Here is a 25149-nt window from a genome sequence, read left to right on the forward strand (position 1 = left end):
GGCCCCAAGCCCGAGAGGCCGGCCCGCCGATCGGTGGGCCCCGATCGCGGGCCAGGCCACAACAGAGGCCCCCCCCCCATCGGGTCGATCCCACCTCCCCGCCACAGGCCACCCTCGGACCTTTCCACGCCGGGGTCCCGCCAGCTGAGAGCAGGTTAGAACGGCGCCGGCGGGACTCAGGTTTTTGCAATGGCCGCTCGGCCCATCTGGGGGGGTCCACGTAGAGCAGCCCCCGACCGGTGACGCGTCGACCACGCCGGCGTCGATTCTCCCACGTCCCGGCGTCGGTGCGCAGTGGCGCAATTGCCGCCGGTCGCAGGGATTTTCCGGCCCGGCCCCGGGCTGAGAGAATCCCATGCACATTGTCAGTAAATTACTAAAATCTAGAATTAGTAAATTACTAAAATCTGAACACCTCGAACATTTTCGGTAAGAGAGAGCCTGTATGCATTTGTGAAGACATACAGGATCCTTGGCATTATGAATCGAGGCACAGAACACAAAAGGAAGGAAGTTATGATGAATCTTTATAAAACGCTAATTCAAGCTCAGTTGAGGTATTGTGACCAATTGTGGGCATGGCACTTTGGGAAGGGCATGATGGGATTAGAGAGGGTGCAGAAAATACTCCCAAGAATATTTGCAGAGGTGAGGGACTTCAGTTATTTGGATAGATTATAGAATCTGGGCTGTTTTCCTGAAAGAGAACACTGACTGGAGATTTGATCGAGCTGTTCAAAATCACAAGGGATCCAGACAGAGTAGATAGAGAGAAACCGTTCCCATTGGTGGAGGAGCCAAGAACCAGGGGACAGAGATGGAAGTTAATTGGCAAATGAAACAAATTCGACCTGCGAAAACATTTTATTTAAATTTCAGCTCAGTGGTTAGGACCTGGAATGCATTGCCTGAGAGGGTGGAGGAGGCAGGTTCAATTGTGGCTTTCAAAACGGAAATGGATAAGCACCCGAAGAGAAATGATTTGCAAGGTTACCGGGAAATAGTGAGGGAGTGGACTTGCACTTGCAGAGAGTTGGTACCGGCTCAATTGGCTGAATGGCCTCCCTACTGTATCCATCTCATGATTGTGTGATTCTATGCAAAGTGTAGATCATGCCTGACAAATCAGCTGAAATTTTTTTGAAGAAGTGACTGAAGCCATGGACTGTGGGTAATATTTGTATGGACCTTCAGAAGGCATTCGATAAAGTCCTTCGTAAGAGACTGTGAGCTAAAGTTGAAACCCATGGAATTGAAGGCAAATTATTAACATCAACTGAGTGAAAGAAGACAAGAATTTTGGGATAATATGCAGGTACTCAAATTGACAGAATGTGACCAGTGGCATCTGTGAGGATCTGTGTTGGGCCTCATATTTATCAACAAATTAGATGATGGGCAGAAAGCCATATATCCAAAGTTGCTGATGACACAAAAGGCAGTGGTTTAAGTAGTGTAGATGGATTCATGAATTGCAATGAGATATTGATAGATTAAGTGACTGGGCAAAATTAGGCAAATGAATTTCAATGTAGACAAATCTGAGGTCATTCAATTTGGGTCGAAAAGTGATAAAACGGTCATTTCTAAACCGTAAAAAAGCTAGAAAATGTGGATGCCCAAAGAAATTGGGGTCCAGGTACAGAAATCATTAAAATGTCATGAACGGTGAGAGAAACTAATCAAAATGCTAATGGAATGCTGGCCTTTATATCTGGAGGACTTTAAAAAAAGACTTGTATTTATATTGCACCTTTCACAACCACGACATCCCACAGCATTTTACAGCAAATGAAATACTGTTGAGGTGTTGTCTCTGTTATAATGTAGGAAACATGGCAGCCATGTTTCATAGAATCATAGAATATCCAGTGCAGAAGGAGGCCATTCAGCCCATCGAGTCTGCACCGGCCCTTGGAAAGAGCACCCTACCCAAGCTCACACATCCACCCTATCCCCGTATCCCAGTAACCCCACCGCAGCTTTTTGGACTCTAAGGGCAATTTAGCATGGCCAATCCATCTAACCTGCACATCCTTGGACTGTGGGAGGAAATCGGAGCACCCGGAGAAAACCCGCGCAGACACGGGGAGACATACAGACTCAACACAGACAGTGACCCAAGCCGAGATTTGAACCTGGGATCCTGGAGCTGTGAAGCAACTGTGCCAACCACTGTGCTACCTTGCTGTCACATGACAAGCTCGCACAAACAGCTATGTGATAATGGCCAGATAATCTGTTTTTGTGATGTTGATTGAGGGATAAATATTGACCAGGACACTATGGGGAACTCCACTGCTCTGCTTCAAAATAGTGACATGGGGGGGGCGGGATTCTTTGTCAAGCCGGCAGCGGGATTCTGCGTCCCGCCAGCCTGTCAATGGGGTTTCCCATTGTGGGCAGCCCCGCGCCGTCGGGAAATCCCCGGGCGTGGGTGCGCTGCCGGAATAACGGAGAATCCCGACAGCAGAGAATCCAGCCCGGCAGCTTTTACATTCACCTTAGACCAACGGACTATTTTGGACACAAGCCCTGGAGTGACAATTGAACCCAGAATATTTGACTCAAAGATGAGACTGCAGCCAACTGAGCCATAAACACAAGGAGGTGTAAGTCTTGCTTCAGCTCCACAAAGCCATTATTACGTATGCCTGGAGGCTGCGCGCATTTCCGGGCACCAAAACCAAGGAAACATAGAAACATAGAAAAGTGAAGAGGGAATAGGCCATTCGGCCCATCAAGCCTGTTCCACCATTCAATGTGACCATGGCTAATCCTCTATGTCAACGCCATACTCCTGCTCTCTCTCTACACCTCTTGATGCCTTTAGTGTCTAGAAATCTAATTTCTTTCTCACATATATTCAGTGACTTGACCTCCCCAGCCTTCTGTGGTCGAGAATTCCACGGGTCACCACCTGAAGAAATTTGAAGAAAAGTTGAAGAAATTTCTCCTGATCTCAGCCCCAAATGGCCTACCCCGTATTCTGAGACGGTGTCTCCTTGTTCTAGATCCCTCAGCTGAGGAAAGGTCACGCTGTATCCAGTCTGTCCAGCCTTGTCAGGATTTTATATCTTTCAATGAGATTCCCTCTCATTCTTCTAAACTTCGGTCAATTCAGACCCAGTCAGCCCATTCTCCCCTCATACAACAATCCTGCCATCCCAGGAATGAGTCTGGGAAGCATTCGCTGCACTCCCTCTATGAAAAGTATATATTTTCTTTGGTAAGGAGACCAAAACTGCACGCACTACTCCAAGTGTGGTTTCACCAAGGCCTTGTCCGGCTGCAGGAAGACATCCTTGCTCCTGTACTCAAGTACTCTTGCAGTGAAGACCAACATTACATTTGCCTTCCTAACTGCTTGCTGCACCTGCATGCTTGCTTTAAGTGACTGGCAGTCTAATATTATTCTATAATCTAGAAAATTCTGAAGGAAATCTTGGCACAGGACAGAGTGCAGCTTAAATTTACCGGAATGATGCCTGGTCTCCAAGATTTAAATTGCAAGAAGAGATTACATAAACCAGGATTGTACTCCCTGAAATTTAGAAAGTTATGCAGTGATTTAACCAAAGTTTTAAAGGTGCACTGTAACCTCTCCAGTCTGGCAACTTATTGTTCAGAATATTGTTCAGGACCTCTTTCAGAAATTATCGAGAAATCATCTGAGCACACTCTCAGCAACATTGCATCATTTTGGTACTTTGGGAGAGGAAACATGGAGAACTGTTTGGACAAGTAAAACAATTTCCATTGCTGCTTTATAATGTTTGATCACTATTTTATGTTTCAGGTAAATGTTTATGTCTGCAGCGTTTTCCGATGGTCACACTTGTGGTTAGGTGTTCTAATATAATCCCAGGTATGTAGAAAATTCCAAATCCAGAAATGATTTGGTGTTAAGCATTCTCGACTGGAGGGACAGATAGGACAGATAGAGAGATTGTTGAGGCATTTTAGGACTAAGGGCCATCGTCTAAAACTTAGAGCCAGACCTTTCATGGCAGAAGTTTGGAACTGTGTTAGAACCACCATAGAATTCCTACAGCGCAGGAAGCCAATCGGCCCATCGAGTCTGCACTGACCCTCTGAAAGAGCACCCCACCCTATCCCCGTAACCCCACCTAACCTGCACATCTTTGGACACTAAGGGGCATTTTAGCATGGCCAATTCACCTAACCTGCACATCTTTAGACTGTGGGAGGAAACCAGAGCACCTGGAGGAATCCCACTCAGACATGGGGAGAACGTGCAAACTCCACAGTCACCCAAGGCTGGAATTGAACCTGGGTCCCTGGTGTTGTGAGGCAGCAGTGCTAACCACTGTGGCACTGTGCCATGTTCTGCAAATGACAGTGGATGCATGATCAATTGTTAATTTTAAATAGGAGTTTTTGAAGTATTTAACAAAAAGTATGAATGGATAAGGCACAATGGTGGGGATATGGATGTAGGTCCAGATCAACCCCAATCTGATTGATTGGCACAGCAGGCTCGAGGGGCTAACTGGCTTCCTTTCTTATGCTATCAGGAAGAGCTAATCACTGCTCTTTCAGGGGGACAGCCAAGCTTCCACTTCCTCTGTCAGTGCACTGTTTGGTGATGCGTTTGCCTAAAATTCAACAGTCCAGGTAAATAATTGAGTTAAATCAACGTGCAAACACATTTTACATCAACACTTTGAGAATTGGTAACAAAATCTGAGAGAATTATATTGGCTACCTGTTACACACTCTGCCTGATGTTCAGTGCCAGTGACTTTAATAGAACTGAACATCTGACACGTTGCATAACAGGCAGCCTGTGCAATTCTGCCCATTTGTGCTCTGACGCAAGTCGCACTTCCAAACTCCGGGAGTTAGAAACCACAATGTGCAAAATCAGCAGAGACATGCGTTGCCTCCTGCTTTAAAGAAGGCATTGACCTACTAAAACGGCACGCGGGGTTAATTTTTTGCGAACACGTTGCAAGGACTGTGTTTTTATGCGCGTTCAGAAGCTGCCACAGCTTTGTTATTGAGACCAGCGTTGTCTTAATAATTAAAGTTTCAGGAGTCTGGCAAAATGGCGCCTGGAGTTCTGTCAATCGTTACTGCATATTCATACAATGTACACAGTTGGAAAGTGGCTATCTTCAGAAGAAATTGTCATTGTCTCCTGTAAGATTCTGTTTGTCGCACGAATGGCTAGATAGTGCCATCATGTCAATGTCAGTCTTATCACTTGTGTCAGCTGCTGGGAGCTCCAGTCAGTGCACTAACCTTTATCTGCTGCTGTGATTCAATCACATAACTCCTGACAACACCATTCACCGTGAGTAGCGCACCTGCTATAGCATTACACTGTTTATTACTTGAAAAATATTCATATCATGTTCTTCAGCACCCTGTTATCCTCCTCAACATTTACCTTTTTTTTTGCGTTTTGATAGACACGACAATAGAACGGCCTTTCAAAACCAATCACTGAGAATGAAGGTGTGATTAAGGTCACACTGCTTATTGCACCTCCGCTCCGTCTTCAAACATAAAAACAAAACGCTGGCAGCTTTTGCCGAGCGAAGAAACGGCCACACAAGGGACAGAAATCTAACCCAGGAGCATGGGACTCAATCTGCAGCCCACAGCGAAGCTGCTGGGATGAGCTGGCACTATCCTCACAGGCGGATTTGTGGCGTGGATGGAAGGAGGTGAAGACACATTGAGGCCACTGCTAATCGGTGCTGTCACTGGCCGAGTCGGCCTTAAGCTGCACATTGGCTGGTTTCCCTGCAGCTGGGTGACACCGCTCCCTGCATCTGACTTGCTACCCTCTGGAATCAATGCCACACAGACATTGACAGGAAGATGTGTGAGGGCCGTGGAATATGGTCAGTGACATTTTGCAGGTTCAATCGATCAGGCAATGCTGACAAAACAATTATCTTGGCTCCATGAAGTCCCGCACGAGGCGTAATGTGCTTCCGAAGAACATATCGGCATCACGGTCAGTTAGACTGGCGGCCACCTCATGCAGCCTCCCTTGGGAATTGGTCCTCTGGAAGTCTTTCTTCTCCAACCAAGCAATGAGTACCTTTACCTGAAGGCACAGGTGTGAGGGTACGCCAGTGGCTCGATAAAGAGCACTTCAGAGCTGTCTGAAATCTCTCTTGGTCTTAGCTTCCTCCAAAATCCAGCCATACATATATATGTATATCTATATATGGGCTGGATTCTTCAGCCCCTCGCCCCTAGTCGCAGGTTTCTCGGCAACGGGCGGCAGCGCGCCATTCGCTGGCGGCAGGATTCTCGACTCCCGTCGCTGCCAGTGGCATTTCCCATTGAAGCCACCAGGAAACCCGTGGGCAGGGGCGCGCTGCCAGCGGGGGACCAGGGAATCCTGCCACCGGCGAACAGCCAGAGATTTCCGGCCGATAAGAGTGGATCGATCCCAACGCTTTTACTTTTGGAACTGCTGGGGAAAAGGCAGCAGCAGGAGAATAAGTTGTCTCAAAGGTTCCTGGACACTTAAGTGGGGGAAGAATTTTTCTTGAAATCAAGAATATTTTGCAGAAGTGGTGTGAAAAACCGTGCCCTTTAGATGAACTTTCCACGTGCATCCAATTCCCTAGTAATATCATAGCATGGCAAGAATTATGTTATTTAAACCCCTGTGCCATTTTCTGATATTTGCACATTAAATACTCATGAACAGAAGTCTGCCATATAAATTGGCCACCTAATATTTCAGAAAAAAGGAGCTTAAAAGTAATCAAAAAAATAATGAAGGCCACACTTGGAATACTGTGTACAGTTCTGGCCACCCTATTATTAGAAAGGATATTATTAAACTAGAAATGTGCAGGAAAGATTTACTAGGATGCTACCGGGACTTGGTGGTTTGGTTTATAAGGAGAGGCTGGATAGGCTGGGATGTTTTTCCCTGGAGCGTAGGAGGCTTAGGGGTGATCTTATAGAAGTCTATAAAATAAGCAGAGTTAAGGTAGATATTCAATGTCTTTTCCCAAAGGTAGGGAGTCTAAAACTAGCAGGCATAGGTTACAGGTGAGGAGGGAGAGATACAAAAGGTTCCAGGAGGGGTAGTTTTTTCACACAGAGGGTGGTGAGTGTCTGGAACGAGATGCCAGAGGCAGTAGTAGAGGCGGGTACAATTTTGTCTTTTAAAAAGCATTTAGACAGTTATATGGGAAAGATGGGTACAAAGGGCTATGGGCCAAATGTGGACATTTGGGACTAGCTTAGTGGTAAAAACTGGGCAGTTTGGACAAGTTGGGCCCAAAGGGCCTGTTTTTCATGCTGTAAACCTCTATGATTCTATGACTAGGAATGTGGGGGCTCAATGGTAGCTGCCAAGCTGGATAGGAATTCTGAGGCTCGAATATGGAATGGTGATAAGCAAATAACTCCTGTTGCCTATGTTAAATATTTACACATTCCTTTATTTTTCGTTACACAGGTCAGAGTCTCTAGCATGTGGTGATGTGCCTGTGAATAGTATTGTACATAGTTAGCAGTGTGACCTCCAACCAGCTGGTGGCGTCAGACATCGGTCACATGACTTTGGACAATTGGCAGTTGGTAGTAAGGCATACAACAGAACATTCGCACAGAGGAGCCGAGATTCTCCGAGCTTCTGTGCCAAAATTGTGCTCGGCGCGGGGATGGAGAATGGGGCGTCAGATTTGCAATCGGGTCCGACACCAGGACGCGAACCTCCGCCGACCAGAGAATCGTGCACGCGGTCGTCTTGGCGCCGGTCAGGGGCCGTTGAAAGAGGCCCCGCGGCGATTCTCCACGGTCGACCGGCCGAGTTCCCGGCAGCGTGGTTCACGTATGGTTCCACCCGGCGGGAGCTTGGCGTCGCGGCTGCGGTGGCCGACCTAGTGGGGGGGGCGGGGTGATCAGTCTCCGGGGAGGGCCTCCATGATGGCCAGGCCCGCGATCAGTGACCAGCGATCGGCGGGCAGGCACGATCTGGGGGGGGGGGGGGGGGGGGCCTACCTTCTTCCGTGCCGGCCCGCTGTTTGGGTCCGACATGTCACAGGGGGCTGGCACGGAAGCGGCCGCCGCGTGCATGCGCGGACCCGCGGCTGGCAATGCAGGGCCCCGTATCGGCAGCTGGAGCTGCGTGGGGCACTCCAGCTCCGTGCTGGCCCCCTGTGGGCCACGGAATCACTGGGCCAAGAGGCCCGTTGATGCCGGCGTGAAACACTCTGGTGTTTACACCGGCGTCAACACTTAGCCGCCGTTTTAAAGAATTCCGGCCAGGGTATCCAGGAGAGTTCACGGAACTTAAATAATAACCTAGTCTGTACAGTATTCTTTTTGTTATCTTTACACATGTTCATCAATAAATCATCATTCTAGTTAAGTCACCAGATGTTCAATGAACATCATTGCAACGGCAAAGTCGCAGAACACAATATCAGGAGTGCAGAACATTTAACGGTAACAGTAGAAAAGACAAGGCGAAACAGGCTGAAGAATGTAAAAAGAGAAGATTCTTCCACCGACCTAGTAAACTATGGCCATTGGTGACTCAACGCAACAAACAATGGTGAAGTTTGAGACAGAAGGTTTAAAGGCACTCCATCAGCTTCAAGTCTCGGGTAACGTAGAAAAAAACTGGTGCATTTTCAAACAGCAGTTTAAACTCAATGGGCGGGATTCTCCATTTCTGAGACTAAGGGCGGGATTCTCCATTGCCTGAAGGCAAAATCGTATTTGACAGTCGGGCGGAGAATCTCCGTTTGCGATCGAATCAGGGATTCGGATGATCCGCCCCCTCCAAATCAGCGTCATCTAGGAGCATGGCGCATGCTATTGTGACGGTGCCAGCTCGTCGCTTTGAGGCTCTCCCCTGATACTCCGCCCCCAATGGGCCAAGTTCCCAACTGTGCAGGCTGCGTGTGGTCTGAGGATTCATAAACCCAGCGTCGCGGCTGTGGACTGTGTCCAGCACCGCCACAGTCGGGGGGGAGGGGGCGTGGGGAGCCTGGCTACTGGCAGGGGGGGCTTCAGAGAGGGATGGGGAGACTGGTGGGGGGTGGTCCGGAGGTGGCGGGGTTGGGTCAAGGGGGACACTATTTGGCCGGCCAGGTCCCCGCGCGGCCGGCACCATGTTGTACGGCACAACCGCTGCAGGTCATCGCCGTACGCATGCGCAGCCAGGGACCCAGCAATTCTCCGGCCATTTATGTTGCCAGAGGCACTGCCAAGTGGCAGATCCTGAGGGGGGCCATGCTCATAGAAGGAGGTATGAAGAGTGGCACAGTGGTTAGCACTGCTGCCTCACAGCGCCAGGGACCCAGGTTCAATTCCAACCTCGGGTGAATGCCTGTGTGGAGTTTCCACTTTTTCCCCTTGTCTGCACGGGTTTCCTACGGGTGCTCCGGTTTCCTCCCACAGTCCAAAGATGTACATGTTAGGTGGATTGGCCATGCTAAATTGCCTCTTAGTGTTCGGGAACTTGTAAGTTAGGTAGGGTTGCGGAGTTATGGGAATATAGCGGGGGAATGGGACTAGGCAGGGTGCTCTTTCAGTGGGTCGGTGCAGAATTGATGAGGCGAATGGCCTCATTCTGCAATGCAGGAATTCCATGTGTAGGGTGGTATGAAGGGGGTGATGAGGGGTGGGGAGTTTTGAAGGGGGGATATGAAGGATATGAAAGCGGGACCCTCAGCGACCCCGTGGTGAGGTATGCTCACTGAGGGGTGGGGGGGGTGATGTCTTGATGTTCACGAAGATGGAAGAAAGTGTGACACCAGTGTGGTTGGGGGGGGGTGGGGGGGGAACGGGTGGTTGCTGCTCCAGCGTTGGGTTTTGGGGGTGTTGCCCATGTCTACGGGAGGTGTGGGGGACTCTCAACCTCACTTTGAGATCGAGGCACCCTTTCAAAATGGCAGCCCGATCTCTGAGGGAGCCGGTCATGCCGGCCTGTTTAGTTCCCCACTGCAGAGTGGGACTTACCAGTGAGAAAGTCCCCAAGCTCCAGGAAATTGACTAAGTTGCAGGTGAATACCGATCTTGATCACACAAATGCAGCGGATGCGAATCATCCCACCGAACCCACCGAAATTTACACTGTGGGTGGGGTTTAATCGGCCGCATCTGCCCGGCGACCGGAAATTCCCGCCCGAAGTCAGTGGACCTTTACATGACCCCCATCCGTGCCAATCTTGCAGTGGGTACGGCCAAAAAATACAGCCCTTAGTAATTCTTTGGGTGAATCATGCCACATTGTTGTTGGTTGGAGCTTGTTGTGTGCAAATTGGCTGCTGATTTTCCTACATTGCAACAATGGACGCAATTCTTCGAAAAGGTTTCTAAGTGTGGTAGCGAGCAGGAACTGCCATACATATCCTGCCATGTGGCCCGGCAAGACCGTCACCACAATACATTAATTGGCCCATTTAAGGAGGCCCCATGGGCTTCAGGCTCGTCAGCCAATTCATCGGGTCCGTGCTCGCCAGCCCCCCGCTAACAAGGTCGGGCAGCATTTAAAGAGCCCTTGCACAGCTGATCCCACTCAGCTTGCAGCCATCGCATCAAGACGAACAGCCCCACGATTCGGGGATGAAGATCTGGGGAGGCTCTTACATGTGGTCGAGGCCAGGAGGGATGTCCGGTTGCCCTGAGGGTCCAGAGGGTGAGCCACAGGGCAGCCAGTGCTGCCTGGGATGAAGTGGCAGAGGATGTCAGCTCAGGCAGCATGACCAGGAGGACCAGCACCCAGTGCTGTAAGAAGGTCAACGTCCTACACCGGGCCGTACCGGTGAGTCGGCAGACCCCTCCCTGCACCAGCCTCTGGAAATGATTTACCGGGAGCAGAGATTAGGGTTTTGCCGAGACATTCAGAGGGAGTTGTCAGCAACACTCCAGCAGATCCATAGCTGATTGGAGGAGTCCCAGACAGGTGCGGAAGATGTCACCGGCAATATGTGGCACCGAAGTCAACACTGCTAGGGTGGCGACCGTAGTGGAGAGCCTGGTGCACGACATCAGCAGCATTCGTGGAGGTGTCCAAGGCATGGCGCAATCGGTGACGGCCATGGCTGAGGGCTTCGGTAAACTGTCTGACTCAATGGGCGACATGACCCAGTACCAGGCTGACATTGATGAGGCGCTGCGGGACATGGCCCGGTCTCAGATGGGAATGGCCAAGGCACTGCAAAGGTTATCTGTGCTGTACATTTCTTTGTTCTTTTATCCCAGTCGCAGGTGGACATTGCTGACGCACTAGAGCGTGGCCCGGTCACTGGGAGAAGTCCCAGTCACTGAGGAGCATCGCCGAGGGTGTCGACGCCATTGGGGAACCACCAGGGCTGGCCAGAGCCAGATGACGCAAAGGCAGCTGGGGCTCAAATCAGCTGCCCCTCCATCCCGAGATGAACCCTGGTGCCCTATGGGCATCAATCAGGAGGAGTGGGCACTGGGTGCCAATCTGGACCCGTCCCATGGAGTGGAGATGGTGGCCACCAGTTCCCCGAGTTCCACCACTCTAACAACGCCGCATCTCACAGTCAGTACCCGGAATACTTTTCACTGTACCTCGGTACACGTAACAATAAATCAAATCAATCAATCAACAGGGTGGCATGGCTGTGCATGTGCCACAACCAAGTGCGCCGGGACCCTCCGGCCCCAGAGGACACCTGCCAGGGGCATCAAAGGCCTTGTCACATGAGAAGCAGCTAGCTGCCTCCGCCTCTGATGTGCATCCTTCGGACACACCTCGTCGCAGCGGTAGAGCAAAAAAGCACATCGAGGATCACTGAGGGCACTGAGGGAGGAGGGGGGGGGGGAGAGGGGCAGGTAGGTGGTAAGGGGGAGGTGGGGAGAGCGGGGCAGTGTTGGACACTTGCATGAGGGCCTCCCTGGCCTTTTGGGCTTGCTCGACCCTTGCTGCTGCTGCCTGTCCTGCAGCCTTCAATTGGTCCTCTGGTTCCTCCCCGGGATCGTCCTCCAGCCCCTGCTGGCCTGGCGCCTCCTCATCATCCTCGTCAACCTCGTCCTTGGAGGTGGCCACATGTTCCTCATCCCCCACCTCCAGCTCGTTGCCCTGCTGCTGTGCCAAGTTGTGGAGAACACAGCAGACCACCACAAAACGGGCGACCCCCAGGGGAGGTGTACTGCAGGGCACCACCAGAGTGGTTAAGGCATTGGATCTGCATTTTGAGCAGTCCGATGCACTGCTCAATGACAGCCTGGGTGGCCTCATGGGCCTCATACTGGTCCTCCGCATCGGTTTCCGATCTTCGTTCTGGCGTCCTTAGTCAGGTGCTCAGCTGGTACCTCTAATCCCCAAGAGCCAGCCAGTCATCCTGGGCTGGTCCTCAAAGAGGCCAGGGCTGTCTGACAACCCCAGGATATAACTGTTGTGCAGACTCTCTGGGAGTGCATGCTCTTAAGGTGGTTCTCATACATGAACTGTATGTTCAGGGAGCGGAACCCCTTCCTGTTGATGTAGGGCACTCCATGATGGCCTGGTGTGCGCAAGGCAACATGCGTGCAGTCTATCAGCCCCGGAACTGGAGCATCCCAGCAACGGCGGAGAATCCTGCTGCCCAGGCAAATTGTTGGTCTTAGTCCGTGTCAAATTTTATATAGCTATCTGCCCTGGCTAACAGGGCATCCGTGAACATTCGGATGCACCTGTGGGCTGTAGCCTGAGAGATGCCACATTAGTCCCCGCCCGAGCCCTGGAAGGATCCCAAAATGTAAAAGTTCAAGTATACAGTGACCTTGATGGCCACGGAGAGTGGGTATCCTCCTCCTACTTGCTGGAGAGGCGGCCTGATCATGGGAGGCCGTTGGATACAGAGTAGTTCCCATTAATTGTATGGAAATAGGGCTGAAGTGGTGATTATTGGTTTCTCGCCATGCTATGGTGAGATCCTGATTTCATCTATGGGAGTGGTCCGGTTGCATCGCAAACAGTTTGGCGGCCGGCGTGGTTCTCGTTTTTGGCTTCTCCCGATATTCACCGGCCTCGTTGTGCTCTCGCTTGAGCGCAACGAGGCCACTGAATCGCGCCCAATGATTACATTTCAAAAGGACAACATTAACTGTAAAGGACTTTAGGTTGTCCTGAGATCGTGAAAGATACGATATAAACGTAATTTATTTTTCATTGGCTTCTTCAGAGGTGAGTGCTTTTCATTAATAGAGTTCACATCTCTTATCTGAATCACCATGCTATGCTTCAGGGTTGCAGATATTTCATGCAGCATTTGTGGACTGAACTCTAAAAACTCCATGTAGAATTCCCATGAGAGTCTTTAAATTTGCCACGTAATGAAAAGTAAGTGTAAATTTTCATCTTTAGCATTGTTGGCAGTCCATGCCAGCAGGCACACATTCAAATCTCAATACAGGGGGCAGGATTCTCCGTCCTGCCAGACCCGCCCACGGCAGCAGCAGGATTCTCCGTCCTGGCACCCATTGTGGCCCCTCCCCCACACCGTCGGGAAATCCGCGGGCGTGAGTGCGCTGCCGGTGAAGGGAGGATCCCGCCAATGGAGAATCTCGCCCAGGGTATCTTCCACGATTTTCCATCCACACTGAATCGGCCTCCATCTGAATTCCCGAAGATGGTCCCAGCGCACGATGCTCTGCACAAGGAGTGTTAAAGATGAAAAATGACCCGTAAAACTGTTTCATATGATCTAAAAGGGATGCTGGAGAATTCCATTAAATCAACTTGAGTCTCAGTGGTTGGGGTGCGTTAATGGAAGAACATTACCCGGACACACATACATGGCCTCACATATTGCACTGAAAGCCAGATTAATTAGCTCGATGAGATTACTCGCATGTCAGATAGCATTCTCACTCACATCAAACCCTTGTCGACTGAAACGGAAAATTAGGGGAAATAATCTTCCAGATCTTAAAGGCTTTAGAATTGGTCATAGAGCAATGCCACTGTATGCTGTGAATCTGCAGTCCAATCAACTTTTTCCTGGGGAAGAACTGGAGTCTCGGCTGCAGCCTTTGCAGGTGGTGACCTATTTGAACATCAATAAGATGATTCAGCTGCTACCTGAAGCAAATTATACCGGAGCAGTTTCTGATGTCGGTTTTAAGAAGGCAAAATTATTGTCCTAACAAACAAAGAAAATACCGGATGTTGTCGACAGTCCTACTCCAGGCTAATTGTGATCGGTAGATTCTGGCAAGCTGGAATGTACTTCGAGTATTCCAGTTATCCAGCATTTGTGTTTGATCTCAAATGATAATAACTGGAGCAACAAAGTGTTTCAGCTGGCCGTGCTTGAATCATTAGAATGTGACTTTTACTTCACAGAAACATGTCTTGTGACCTTGACAATTCATCCATTCTAACAGTCGCACTGCTCCAGTTATAATGATGGCTGAATACCTGGGGCGTCATTCTCCGACCCCCCAGCGGGTCGGAGAATGGCCGTTGGCCGCCGTGAATCCCGCCCCCGCCGGTTGCCGAAGTCTCCGAAGGGAGAAAAGTCGGCGGGGCGTTAATGGCGCCGCTGCCGCGGAGAATGTCACGGGTCTGCATAAGGCAGCCGATTTTCGGCCTGCCGATATTCTCCCTTCCGGATGGGCCGAAGTCCCGTCGACGTGATGACCGTTCACGTCGACGTGAATCAAACCTCCTTTTCATCGGCGTGACCCTGTGCTCCAGGTTCACGCCGACCAGCATGGAGGTGAGTGACGGCCTGGGGGATTGGCTCTGGGCAGGCAATGGCGTGGCCACAGTCTGATTGCGTGAGGAGAGGTGTGTCTCGGGTTGTGTGTGTGTGCGGCGGGGGGGGGGGTGGTTAGAGTAGGCTGGGCTCCGGGGGAGTGCCGGGAGGGGGTCCGTGCCGGGGTGGAGGTTGGGGGGGGGGGGTCCGTGCCGGGGTGGAGGTTGGGGGGGGGTCCGTGCTGGGGTGGAGGTTGAGGGGAGGTCCGTGCTGGCGTGGAGGTTGGGGGGGGTCCGTGCTGGGGTGGAGGTTGGGGGGGGTCCATGCCGGGGTGGAGGTTGGGGGGGGGTCCGTGCTGGGGTGGAGGTTGGGGGGGGTCCGTGCCGTGCCGGGGTGGAGGTTGGGGGGGGGTCCGTGCTGGGGTGGAGGTTGGGGGGGGGGTCCGTGCTGGGGTGGAGGTTGGGGGGGTCAGTGCCTGGGTGGAGGTTGGGGGGGTTCCGTGCTGGGGTGGAGGTTGGGGGGGGGGTCCGTGCTGGGGTGGAGGTTGGGGGGGGTCCGTGCCTGGGTGGAGGTTGGGGGGGGGTCCGTGCTGGGGTGGAGGTTGGGGGGGGTCCGTGCCGTGCCGGGGTGGAGGTTGGGGGGGGTCCGTGCTGGGGTGGAGGTTGGGGGGGGTCCGTGCCGTGCCGGGGTGGAGGTTGGGGGGGTCCGTGCTGGGGTGGAGGTTGGGGGGGGGGTCTGTGCTGGGGTGGAGGTTGGGGGGGGTCCGTGCCGGGGTGGAGGTTGTGGGGGGATCCGTGCTGGGATGGAGGTTGGGGGGGGTCCGTGCCGTGCCGGGGTGGAGGTTGGGGGTTGGGGGGGGGGGCCCGTGCTGGGGTGGAGGTTGGGGGGGGGGTCTGTGCTGGGGTGGAGGTTGGGGGGGGGTCCGTGCCGAGGAGGTGGATGGGAGGGCAAGTGAGTTGGTCCACCTGGCCAGGTGCCAGCCTCCAACAGTTGGACCCATGCGGTCCATACCACCTGGCTGGGGGGAGGAGGGGATATGGGCAATGATGACATGTCGTCGTTCCCCTCCCCCCCACCAGGCCGTCATGTTTTCAGATCATCCAGCGATGTTGGCCGCCGTGGTGGCAGCCGCTCATGTCTATGTTGCCCTGGATGAGGAGGAGGAGGAGGAGGAGGAGCGTGCCAGAGAGGCGGCGCAGGCTGCCGCAGAGGGGCAGGCGGCAGCCGCCCAGGCTGGAGGGACACCTGACCGACAGGACGAGGAGGGGGAGGAGGACGTCGCGGCCCCACGGCAACGGAGGCACCCGAGGGCGCCCCGTGTGTACCGGCCCCGGCAGTCATACCAGGACCTCACGGACCGGGAATGCAGGAGGAGACTCCGGATGAGCCGGGAAACCGTGGCACACATCTGCCACCTGCTGGCACACCTGTCACCGCGTGGCACTGGCGGGGGACACCCTCTCCCCGTGTCCGTCAAGGTTACGGTGGCCCTGAACTTTTATGCAACGGGGTCATTCCAGGCACCGAGTGGGGACCTGTCCGGCATATCGCAGACATCGGTGCACCGGTGCATCCGGGCAGTGACAGATGCCCTATATGCCATGGCGCACCGCTACATCCGCTTCCCCGTGGACCGGGCCAGCCAAGATGCCCGGGCCGTGGGCTTCTCTGCCGTTGCCGGGTTCCCCATGGTCCAGGGCGAGATCGATGGGATGCACGTCGCCGTGCGGCCACCTGCAGATAACAGGGCCGTGTTCACTAATAGGAAGGGGACCTATTCGATGAACGTACAGGTGGTCTGCGACCACCGCATGATGATCCTGCACGTCTGCGCCCGTCACCCAGGCAGTGTACACGACTCATTCGTGTTGTCGCGGTCATCCATCCCCGGCATGTACGAGGGACACCATCCCCGGCTGAGGGGCTGGTTGCTGGGCAACAGGGGCTTCCCATTGCGATCGTGGCTGATGACGCCTATACGGAGGCCACGCAATGAGGCGGAGAACCGCTACAATGATGCCCATGTAGCGACACGGGGAGTGATCGAGAGGTGCTTTGGTGTGCTGAAGATGCGTTTCAGGTGCCTGGACCTCTCTGGGGGCGCCCTCCAGTATCGGTCAGATAGGGTCGGCCGCATCATTGTGGTGTGCTGCGTCCTGCACAACATAGCCCAGCAGAGGGGCGATGTGCCGCAGGCAGAGGAGGGCGGAGTGGAGGAGCAGCAGGAAGCTGCCCAGTCCTCCCCAGATGAGGGGGATGGGGGCAATGGTCAGGGCAGACGGGGTAGACACAGGCGGGTGGCTGTCCACCGTTACCGGCTGGCCCAGCGGGCACGGGACAGACTGATAGACGCCCGCTTCACTGACTAGATGGGCGTGGGAATCGGGTAGTATGGCCACAGACCGCACACCATGGCAACAGCCGACCACCCACACCCCCCACCCATCCACCCACCCAGCACCCTCACCCCCCTCCCCAACCCCACACCACCCCCACCCCCCGCCATTGCCGATCCACCTGCGGCACAACGGGCCGGGCTCACACAGTTGCGGGTGGACGCGTGTCTATCGCAGGCCATGGAGGATGATGACAACCCGCCCTGCGATGAGCTCCTGGCTCTACATCGTTGAACTATGTCTGACCCATGGCCACAGTACCACCATCCACCCGGACCATCCCTGCATGCGCCTGTGACACTGCAGCGCACGGTCCCGTCCTCTGCCCGGGGGATGTTGATGGCGGCCCAGGGGGAAGGGGGCAGACTCACCTGGGGCTGAGGTAAGACCACCCCTCACACACACACTTGCGCTCAACGTACATGACACCCCCGCACACTTTGGACAGAGCACAAAGGCAGCTTCGGTAGGTGTAACATTGACTTTAATAACCAAAGAAGTTCATGCACGTGCCCTAGCCCCTAAAACTCATCTGTGCCCTGCACCCGTGCCAACTTACTCAGTGTCTTATTGTTTGGCCTTACGGGCCCTTTGACTACGTCTACGTGGTTCCCCAGACGGTACAGCAGAACTGGAGGTGGACTCCTGTGATTCCTGCCCTCTGACACTGGATCCCTTTGGCGGCCGTTTCCTGGGGCGTCCTGGCCTAGATGGGCCAGGCTGCGGCCCGGGCGACTGGGATGGCGAGCTGCCAGCCTGTCCTGCCCGTTGCCCACCCGATGCACCTGGGATGGAAGGGGGGGAGTCCGAGGTGTCGCGGTGTACCGGGACCTCCCCTACAGAGGGAGCCGGGACGGACCACACCACCTCCTCCTCCCTCGGGGTGCCCGATGGCCCCCAGGCCTCTATATGGGTGGGGGATGCGAACGGACTGGCCATCCGACGCCCCCCCGACATCTGCCGCTGCCAGTCCTGGAGGCCCGTGCTGGTATCGACAGGGGTCTGCAGGTTTGCAGCCATGGAGCCCAGGGGGTTGGCAAACCCTGTCTGTGACAGTGCGACGCCGGCTCGCACATGGCCTCTGGCGCCGATGCCCTCAGCGATGGCCTGCAGAGACTGGGCCATGGCCTGCTGAGACTGGGCCATGGCCTGCAGAGACTGGGCTATGGCGTTGAGCGCCTCTGCCATCTGGCGCTGGCACTGGCTCATGGCCTCCTGTGAGAGGGCAGCCATTTCCTGGGCCACAGACGCCGCCTGCACGGAAGGCCCCAGGCCTCGCAAACCATGTCTGACACCGTCGCACCCATTGCCTCCACCGCGGACGCCACCCGTGCGGTGTCAGCCTGGGTGGCACGCATGACCGGCACCACTCCCAGCTCCTGGACGCGGGTGGACTCCTCCACCTGCGACCGCAGCCACCGCAAGCCGCCCGTCACCCTCTTCGCTCGTCTCCGGGTCGGTGGTTGCATCGGATCTATGTGTGGGTGTGGTAACTGCAGGAACCCGGGATCCATCTGGGCGGCAGATGTTCGCTTGGGCTGGGCTGCCCTCCGACCGCCCGGTCCCTCTGCTGCTCCTACCTCCACCTGCTGTACCGGGACGGCTGTGTTGTGCGCACCAGTGAGTGTACCAGACGCCTCATCACTAAAGTGCCCAACCGTGGTGAGTGTTTCTGCGATGGTGGAGGGTGTTGGTGACAGCAGTGGCGTTGTGTCGTGCTCTTCGTCCCACTCTGAGTCCATGGCACTTTGGGGAGGGGGTTCGTCTCCACCCATCCACTCTGAGTCACTGTCCGGTATTTCATCTTCCTGGGTAGTGCTGTCCCGGGTAGGGGTGTCCTGGGTAGTGCTGTCCCGGGTAGGGGTGTCCTGGGTAGTGGTGTCCTGGGTAGTGGTGTCCTGGGTAGTGGTGTCCTGGGTAGTGGTGTCCTGGCTCGTATGTGACGGGGGCCTGTGGCTGCCCCCCTCGTCGCTGGGTGGTCGCTCCCGCACGTGACGGGGGTGTCGTCTCCCTGTTGCTCCAGGTCTCTCCGTCTCCCGTGGTGTGCGAGGGTCATCCTGCGGGAGTCGCATGCTGGAGGGTCCGGGTCTCTCCGTCTCCCGTGGTCTCCGAGGGGCATCCTGCGGGCGTCGCATGCTGGAGGGTGCGGGTCTCTCCGTCTCCTGTGGTCTCCGAGGGGCATCCTGCGGGCGTCGCATGCTGGAGGGTGCGGGTCTCTCCGTCTCCTGTGGTCTCCGAGGGGCATCCTGCGGGCGGTCTGCATCTGCAGGGATGGGTGCCTGGACGTTTGGTCCTGCGATACACAATGAAGCATGCATGGTTAGACATCAGGCAGTGATCAGGTGATACGGGGGAGGGGGATATAGGGGAGGGGGGATATGGGGACGGGCTGTCGGTGGCTCACTCGCTAGTACGCCCCCGACCTCTGCATCAGCAACCTCCCGGTCCTCAGGTCCGCCAGCCAGTTCCAGGGCCCTTTCCTCGTGTACGGTCAGTGGCCTCTCATCAGCGGGCCCTCCTCCAGTCCTCACATGCTCCCTATTGTTGTGTGCGCGCTTCTCCTGTGGGGGGGGGGGGGCAGGGGTAAAAGGCAACAGTGTTAGGCAGGTATATGAATGCACGCCATCGGTTGCGCGTGCATTGCAGAGGTTAAGGTTCGGGCTGGATTCACTTGGGGATATGGGGGATATGGGGGAGGGGGGATATGGGGGAGGGGGGATATGGGGAGGGGGATATGGGGATATAGGGGAGGGGGATATGGGGGAGGGGGATATGGGGGAGGGGGGATATGGGGGAGGGGGGATATGCGGGATATGGGGAGGGGTGATATGGGGGAGGGGGGATATGGGGGAGGGGGGATATGGGGGAGGGGGGATATGGGGGAGGGGGGTTATGGGGGAGGGGGGATATGGGGGAGGGGGGATATGGGGGATATGTGGGAGGGGGGATATGGGGAGGGGGGTTATGGGGAGGGGGGATATGGGGGATATGGGGAGGGGGGGTATGGGGGAGGGGGGATATGGGGAGGGGGGATATGGGGGAGGGGGATATGGGGGAGGGGGGTTATGGGGAGGGGGGATATGGGGGAGGGGGGATATGGGGGAGGGGGGATATGGGGGATATGGGGGAGGGGGGATATGGGGGAGGGGGGATATGGGGAGGGGGGATATGGGGGAGGGGGATATGGGGGAGGGGGGATATGGGGAGGGGGGATATGGGGAGGGGGAAATGGGGGAGGGTGGATATGGGGAGGGGGGATATGGGGAGGGGGGATATGGGGGATATGGGGGAGGGGGTATATGGGGGAGGGGGGTATATGGGGGAGGGGGGATATGGGGGAGGGGGGATATGGGGGAGGGGGGATATGGGGAGGGCGGGATATGGGGAGGCTCACCCTGCCTGTTCTGACGAGGTCGTTCACCTTCTTGTGGCACTGGGTGCCTGTCCGTGGTGTCAGGGCCACAGCGGTGACGGTCTCTGCCACTTCCCTCCACAGATGCCGGCTGTGGCGTGGGGCAACTCTGCGGCCGTGCCCGGGATACAGGGCGTCCCTCCTCTGCTCCACCGCGTCCAGGAGCGCCTCCACATCGCGTGACTCGAACCTCGGGGCTGAGCGACGGCCAGCCATCCAGTCGGGTGTTGCGGTCGGGTGTTCCGGTCGGGTGGGGGGGAGCAGCGCGGCCTTATGAGCCGTCACGCCGTGCAGCGCGTATGACGCTGCACGGCGTGAACCACTGCGCAAGCGCGGATCCCGTTACGTCGCTGCTAGCCCATTTCGGGCCAGAGACTATTGACCCATTTTTCCGACGTGACGCAAGTCAGATTTGCGCCGTTTTTTGCGCCGATCGGCGGACTTTCCGCCGATAACGGAGAATTTCGCCCAGGATCCCTGTTGTTGCTGTAATGTAACCCATTTATGTGGAAAACGTGCACGTTCCTAAGCTTTTCATACAAATCCAGTCAGTGAGTTGCTTTTACATCTCCATATGTGCTTCGTTTTATCGCAGATACCTCTTCGTTCATTCCTTCCTCGGGTTCACAGACAGGATACCATCCTTTCGGTTGAATCGCAAAGCAGCGTCTCACAAAAGCTGCCAAAATCCCTGAACTTTTGCTGCACAAGATGTAGGAGGTAAAATTTGTGTGAAATCAGTGACATTAATTTAGCGTTAACAGGACTGCCTTTTTAAAAAAATTAACTTACGGGATATGAGAGTCGGTGGGTGGACCAACATTCATTGCCCGTTTCTAACTGCCCCAAGCATTTGAGAGTGAACCATATTACTGTGAATATGGAGTCACATGAAGGCCTGACCAGGTAAGGACAGCAGATTTCTTTCCCTAAAGGACATTGGTGAACCAGGTGGGTTTTTATAACAATTGATTCCTGGTCATCATTAGATTTTTAATTCCAGATTTTCATTTGATTCAAACTTCACCATATGCCCTGGTGGGATTCCAACTCCAGTCCTCAGATCTTGCCCTGGGCCGTTGGATTACTAGAGCAATGACAATACCACTGCGCCGTTACAAAGGGGTGCTGGAAATCAAACCTTACACTGACAGCACAATGCTAAATGCTGTAATAGGGGAAGCAGAAGTCTGCTGCTTTCACTATAATAAATTTTAGACATGTCGACTTACCTCATCCACATTCTCAAAGGCATTGATGATGTCATATGGCAAACAGGAGAGCAGATCAATCACAAACCAGGTTTTTAAGTAGTTCATTCTGATTAGTTTAGGGTCAGATATAACTTCTCCTCCAGGACCCACGAACGTAGTGTGGAAATTTAAGACAATATCCACTAAGAATATCACATCAACTACACTGTCCAGAACGAGCCAAGCAATGTTGTTCTGTTTCGTTCTGAAGGACACATTGTAAGGAACCATAATTGCAGTATAGAAGGTTAAAATAAGGATGATCCAGTCCCAGGTCGTTTTAAATGTACAATAGTGCAGGATGATGTGCGGCGGAGTCTTTGGAGCCTCCTGCTTATATTGAGGAAGAATGTCTGATCCCAGCTGCAGAACCTGAAATACAGGAATATTGACCGTCATAATGCATTATCCAAACTTTTAGCAGCTTCCAAAAGTTTAAAGCTTTGAAATTTAACCTCCCCTCAAACTCTGCGGGTTCAAGTGCTCTCCTGAACATAGCACTGGGGCACATGACAAACGTTCCAGATGGAAGCCGAAATATCACCAACCACCCACCCCCCAACCCCATCCCACACATATTCTACTTCGTTTAAGTAAAATCATCGGTCCCACACCCCTCTAGGCTTTGGCCTGGCTACTCCCTCCTCGATAAATGTCCTGAAATCACAAAATGATTTTGAAAGGGAAGAGAAAAAAATCCGGACCACCGAGACTCGGTCCCTTTCTTTTCCCCTTGTCCCTTTGTCCCCGAGAAATGGATTCCTGAAGATGAGCCAAACACAAAAGGGCGGGACGGTGGGGGGGAGGCTCTCACATCCAAGTTTTTGCCACACGGGGTGACGTAATGTCAGGTAATTGACTGGTTTCTCAGTCAGGAATAAAGAATTCTTTGCGGGCCTCAAATTGTGAATCCGCCAATCCAGACACAGGATTGAGTTTCTTCATCTGAGAAACCTTCCGTCGAGATCGAAGGCTCTGAAGGAAAAAAAGATTTAGCTGAAGTATAAAGTGGAATTCGATACTTACTTCTGCTAAACGTGAATGTTTGTGGACCCCATCGGATTTGTTCATTGGAGTTAGTTGCTGCAGAACACTTCGACTATTTGTCAATGCTCTTGTCAGTCGTGCAAATTTTGCCCAGCCTTGATTCAGAAAAAAGGACACAGTAACTACCGACTCCAGTAACCCACGCCTTACTTACACCTCCGTCATTTTAGTTGTTACAAAGAACAGTCTTTCAACTGTAATGCCTGCGACGCAATAAAGCCGTACCCGTTCAAAATAGATGTAACTGAGCAGCTATTAGTTCATTTCTTTCCAACATTGCTTACAGTGAGCCAACGTAATTTTTAAAGCATTCAGTTAATACCTACTTTACTGTTGTAAACCATTTTGTGTGCAACTGTATAAAATTGACACTGTGGTTGCAAAAACACGATGGTCGGTACTATCCAAATTACCATGTTAATTCTATTTTGCCCTTATTTATCGCATGATTGCATGTCAGTGTGGCCAATACCTTCCACATTGTGAGAATGAAGGGGTGGCGCAGTGGATAGCACTGCTGCCTACAGCGCTGAGAACCCGGGTTCGATCCCAGCCCTGGTCACTGTCCATGTGGAGTTTGCTCATTCTCACCGTGTCTGCGTGGGTTTCACCACCACAACCCATAGATGTGCAGGGTAGGTGGATTGGCCACGCTAAATTGCCTCTTAATTGGAACAAAGTAATTGAGTACTCTAAATTGTGAGAATGAAGGGAGGAAACGAGTGTACACATGATCAACCAACGCTCGAAATCTTTCCCCGTTTGGACGATTAATTGAAAAAAACAAGTGGAAAAGAGGTACACCGTTCTTTTACAACCCCTGGCACACCAAGGCACACGCTTTTATCCTATTCTGTTCTGTTTTTTCTGCTTGCACGTGGAAATAGTAGCCGTGTTTGTTCCAAAGTGGTCTTACGTCCGTTGCCCAGCTGTGGTAAGGAAGTCATTATATTATTAGCTGTCCCGGAAGAGGTAATTTAAGGGAGTGTGAGCAGGGAAAGTCACAACTAAAATGAATGGAACAAAAAACCTGCAGAGTTTCTTTTTCACATAATCCTACCAATGACAGGTAAAGAAATGTTACCCTCATTGTGAGACTGTCTCTAATTGGTTGGAGGCTGCACATGTCGAATGAGATGAATTGCCTTTCTATCCCAATGTCTATTCCAATATAGAACATAATAGAACATAGAACTGTACAGCACAGTACAGGCCCTCAAGCCCACGATGTTGTGCCGAACTAGTCTGAAACTAAGATCAAATCAACCTACTCCCAATCATTCTTGTGCACTCCATATGCCTATCCAATAACCACTTGAAAGTTCCTAAAGTGTCCGACTCCAGTACCATAGCTGGGAGTACGTTCCATGCCCCAACCACACTCTGACATCCCTCCTATATCTTCCACCATGAACCTTATAGTTATGCCCCCTTGTAACAGCTAGATCCACCCGAGGAAAAAGTCGCTGAACGTCCACTCTATCTATCCCTCTCATCATCTTATACACCTCAATTAAGTCAGCTCTCATCCTCTTTCGCTCCAATGAGAAAAGCCCTAGCTCCCTCAACCTTTCCTCATAAGACCTACCCTCCAATCCAGGCAGCATCCTGGTAAATCTCCTTTGCACCCTTTCCAATGCTTCCACATCCTTCCTATAATGAGGTGACCAGAACTGCACACAATACTCCAAATGTGGTCTAACCAAGGTCTTGTATAGTTGCAGCATAACCTCACGGCTCTTAAACTCAATCCCCCGTTAATAAACGCTAACACACTATAGGCTTTCTTCACGGCTCTTTCCACTTGGGTGGCAACTTTCAGAGATCTATGGGCATGTACTCCGAGATCTCTCTGCTCCTCCACATTCTTCAGAACCCTGCCGTTAACCCTGTAATCCGCATTCAAATTTGTCCTACCAAAATGAATCACCTCACACTTATCAGGGTTAAACTCCATCTGCCACTTTTCAGCCCAGCTCTGCATCCTATCAATGTCTCTTTGCAGCCTACAACAGCCCTCCACATTATCCAGTACTCCACCAATCTTGGTGTCATCAGCAAATTTACTAACCCAACCTTCAGCTCCATCGTCCAAGTCATTGATAAAAATCACAGATAGCAGAGGACCCAGCACTGATCCCTGAGGTACACCGCTGGTGACTGGGCTCCAGGATGAAAATTTACCATCTACCACCACCCTCTGTCTTCTATGTGATAGCCAGTTACTGATCCAATCGGCCAAATTTCCCTCAATGCCATGCCTCCTTACTTGCTGCATGAGCCAACCATGGGGCACCTTATCAAACGCCTTACTAAAATCCATGTATACGACATCAACTGCTCTACCTTCATCTATGTACTTAGTTACCTCC

The 25149-nt window shown here is 53.1% G+C and overlaps 1 protein-coding gene across 3 annotated transcripts in view; it reads right to left on the bottom strand.

Annotated features, from left to right (window-relative positions):
- The window catches only part of kcnh5b (potassium voltage-gated channel, subfamily H (eag-related), member 5b), a 550001-nt gene that overhangs the window by 317192 nt on the left and 207660 nt on the right, over positions 1-25149 (bottom strand). For all 3 annotated transcript variants that reach the window (XM_072492080.1, XM_072492071.1, XM_072492088.1), the window contains exons 5-6: positions 22757-22872; positions 21710-22102 (exon numbers count right to left, since the gene is read on the bottom strand). In XM_072492080.1, the coding sequence (XP_072348181.1) occupies positions 21710-22102; positions 22757-22872 (509 nt within the window). The remainder of the gene's footprint in view (positions 1-21709; positions 22103-22756; positions 22873-25149) is intronic.

Source organism: Scyliorhinus torazame, chromosome 2 (assembly GCF_047496885.1).
Source record: "Scyliorhinus torazame isolate Kashiwa2021f chromosome 2, sScyTor2.1, whole genome shotgun sequence".
Classification (NCBI taxonomy): domain Eukaryota; kingdom Metazoa; phylum Chordata; class Chondrichthyes; order Carcharhiniformes; family Scyliorhinidae; genus Scyliorhinus; species Scyliorhinus torazame.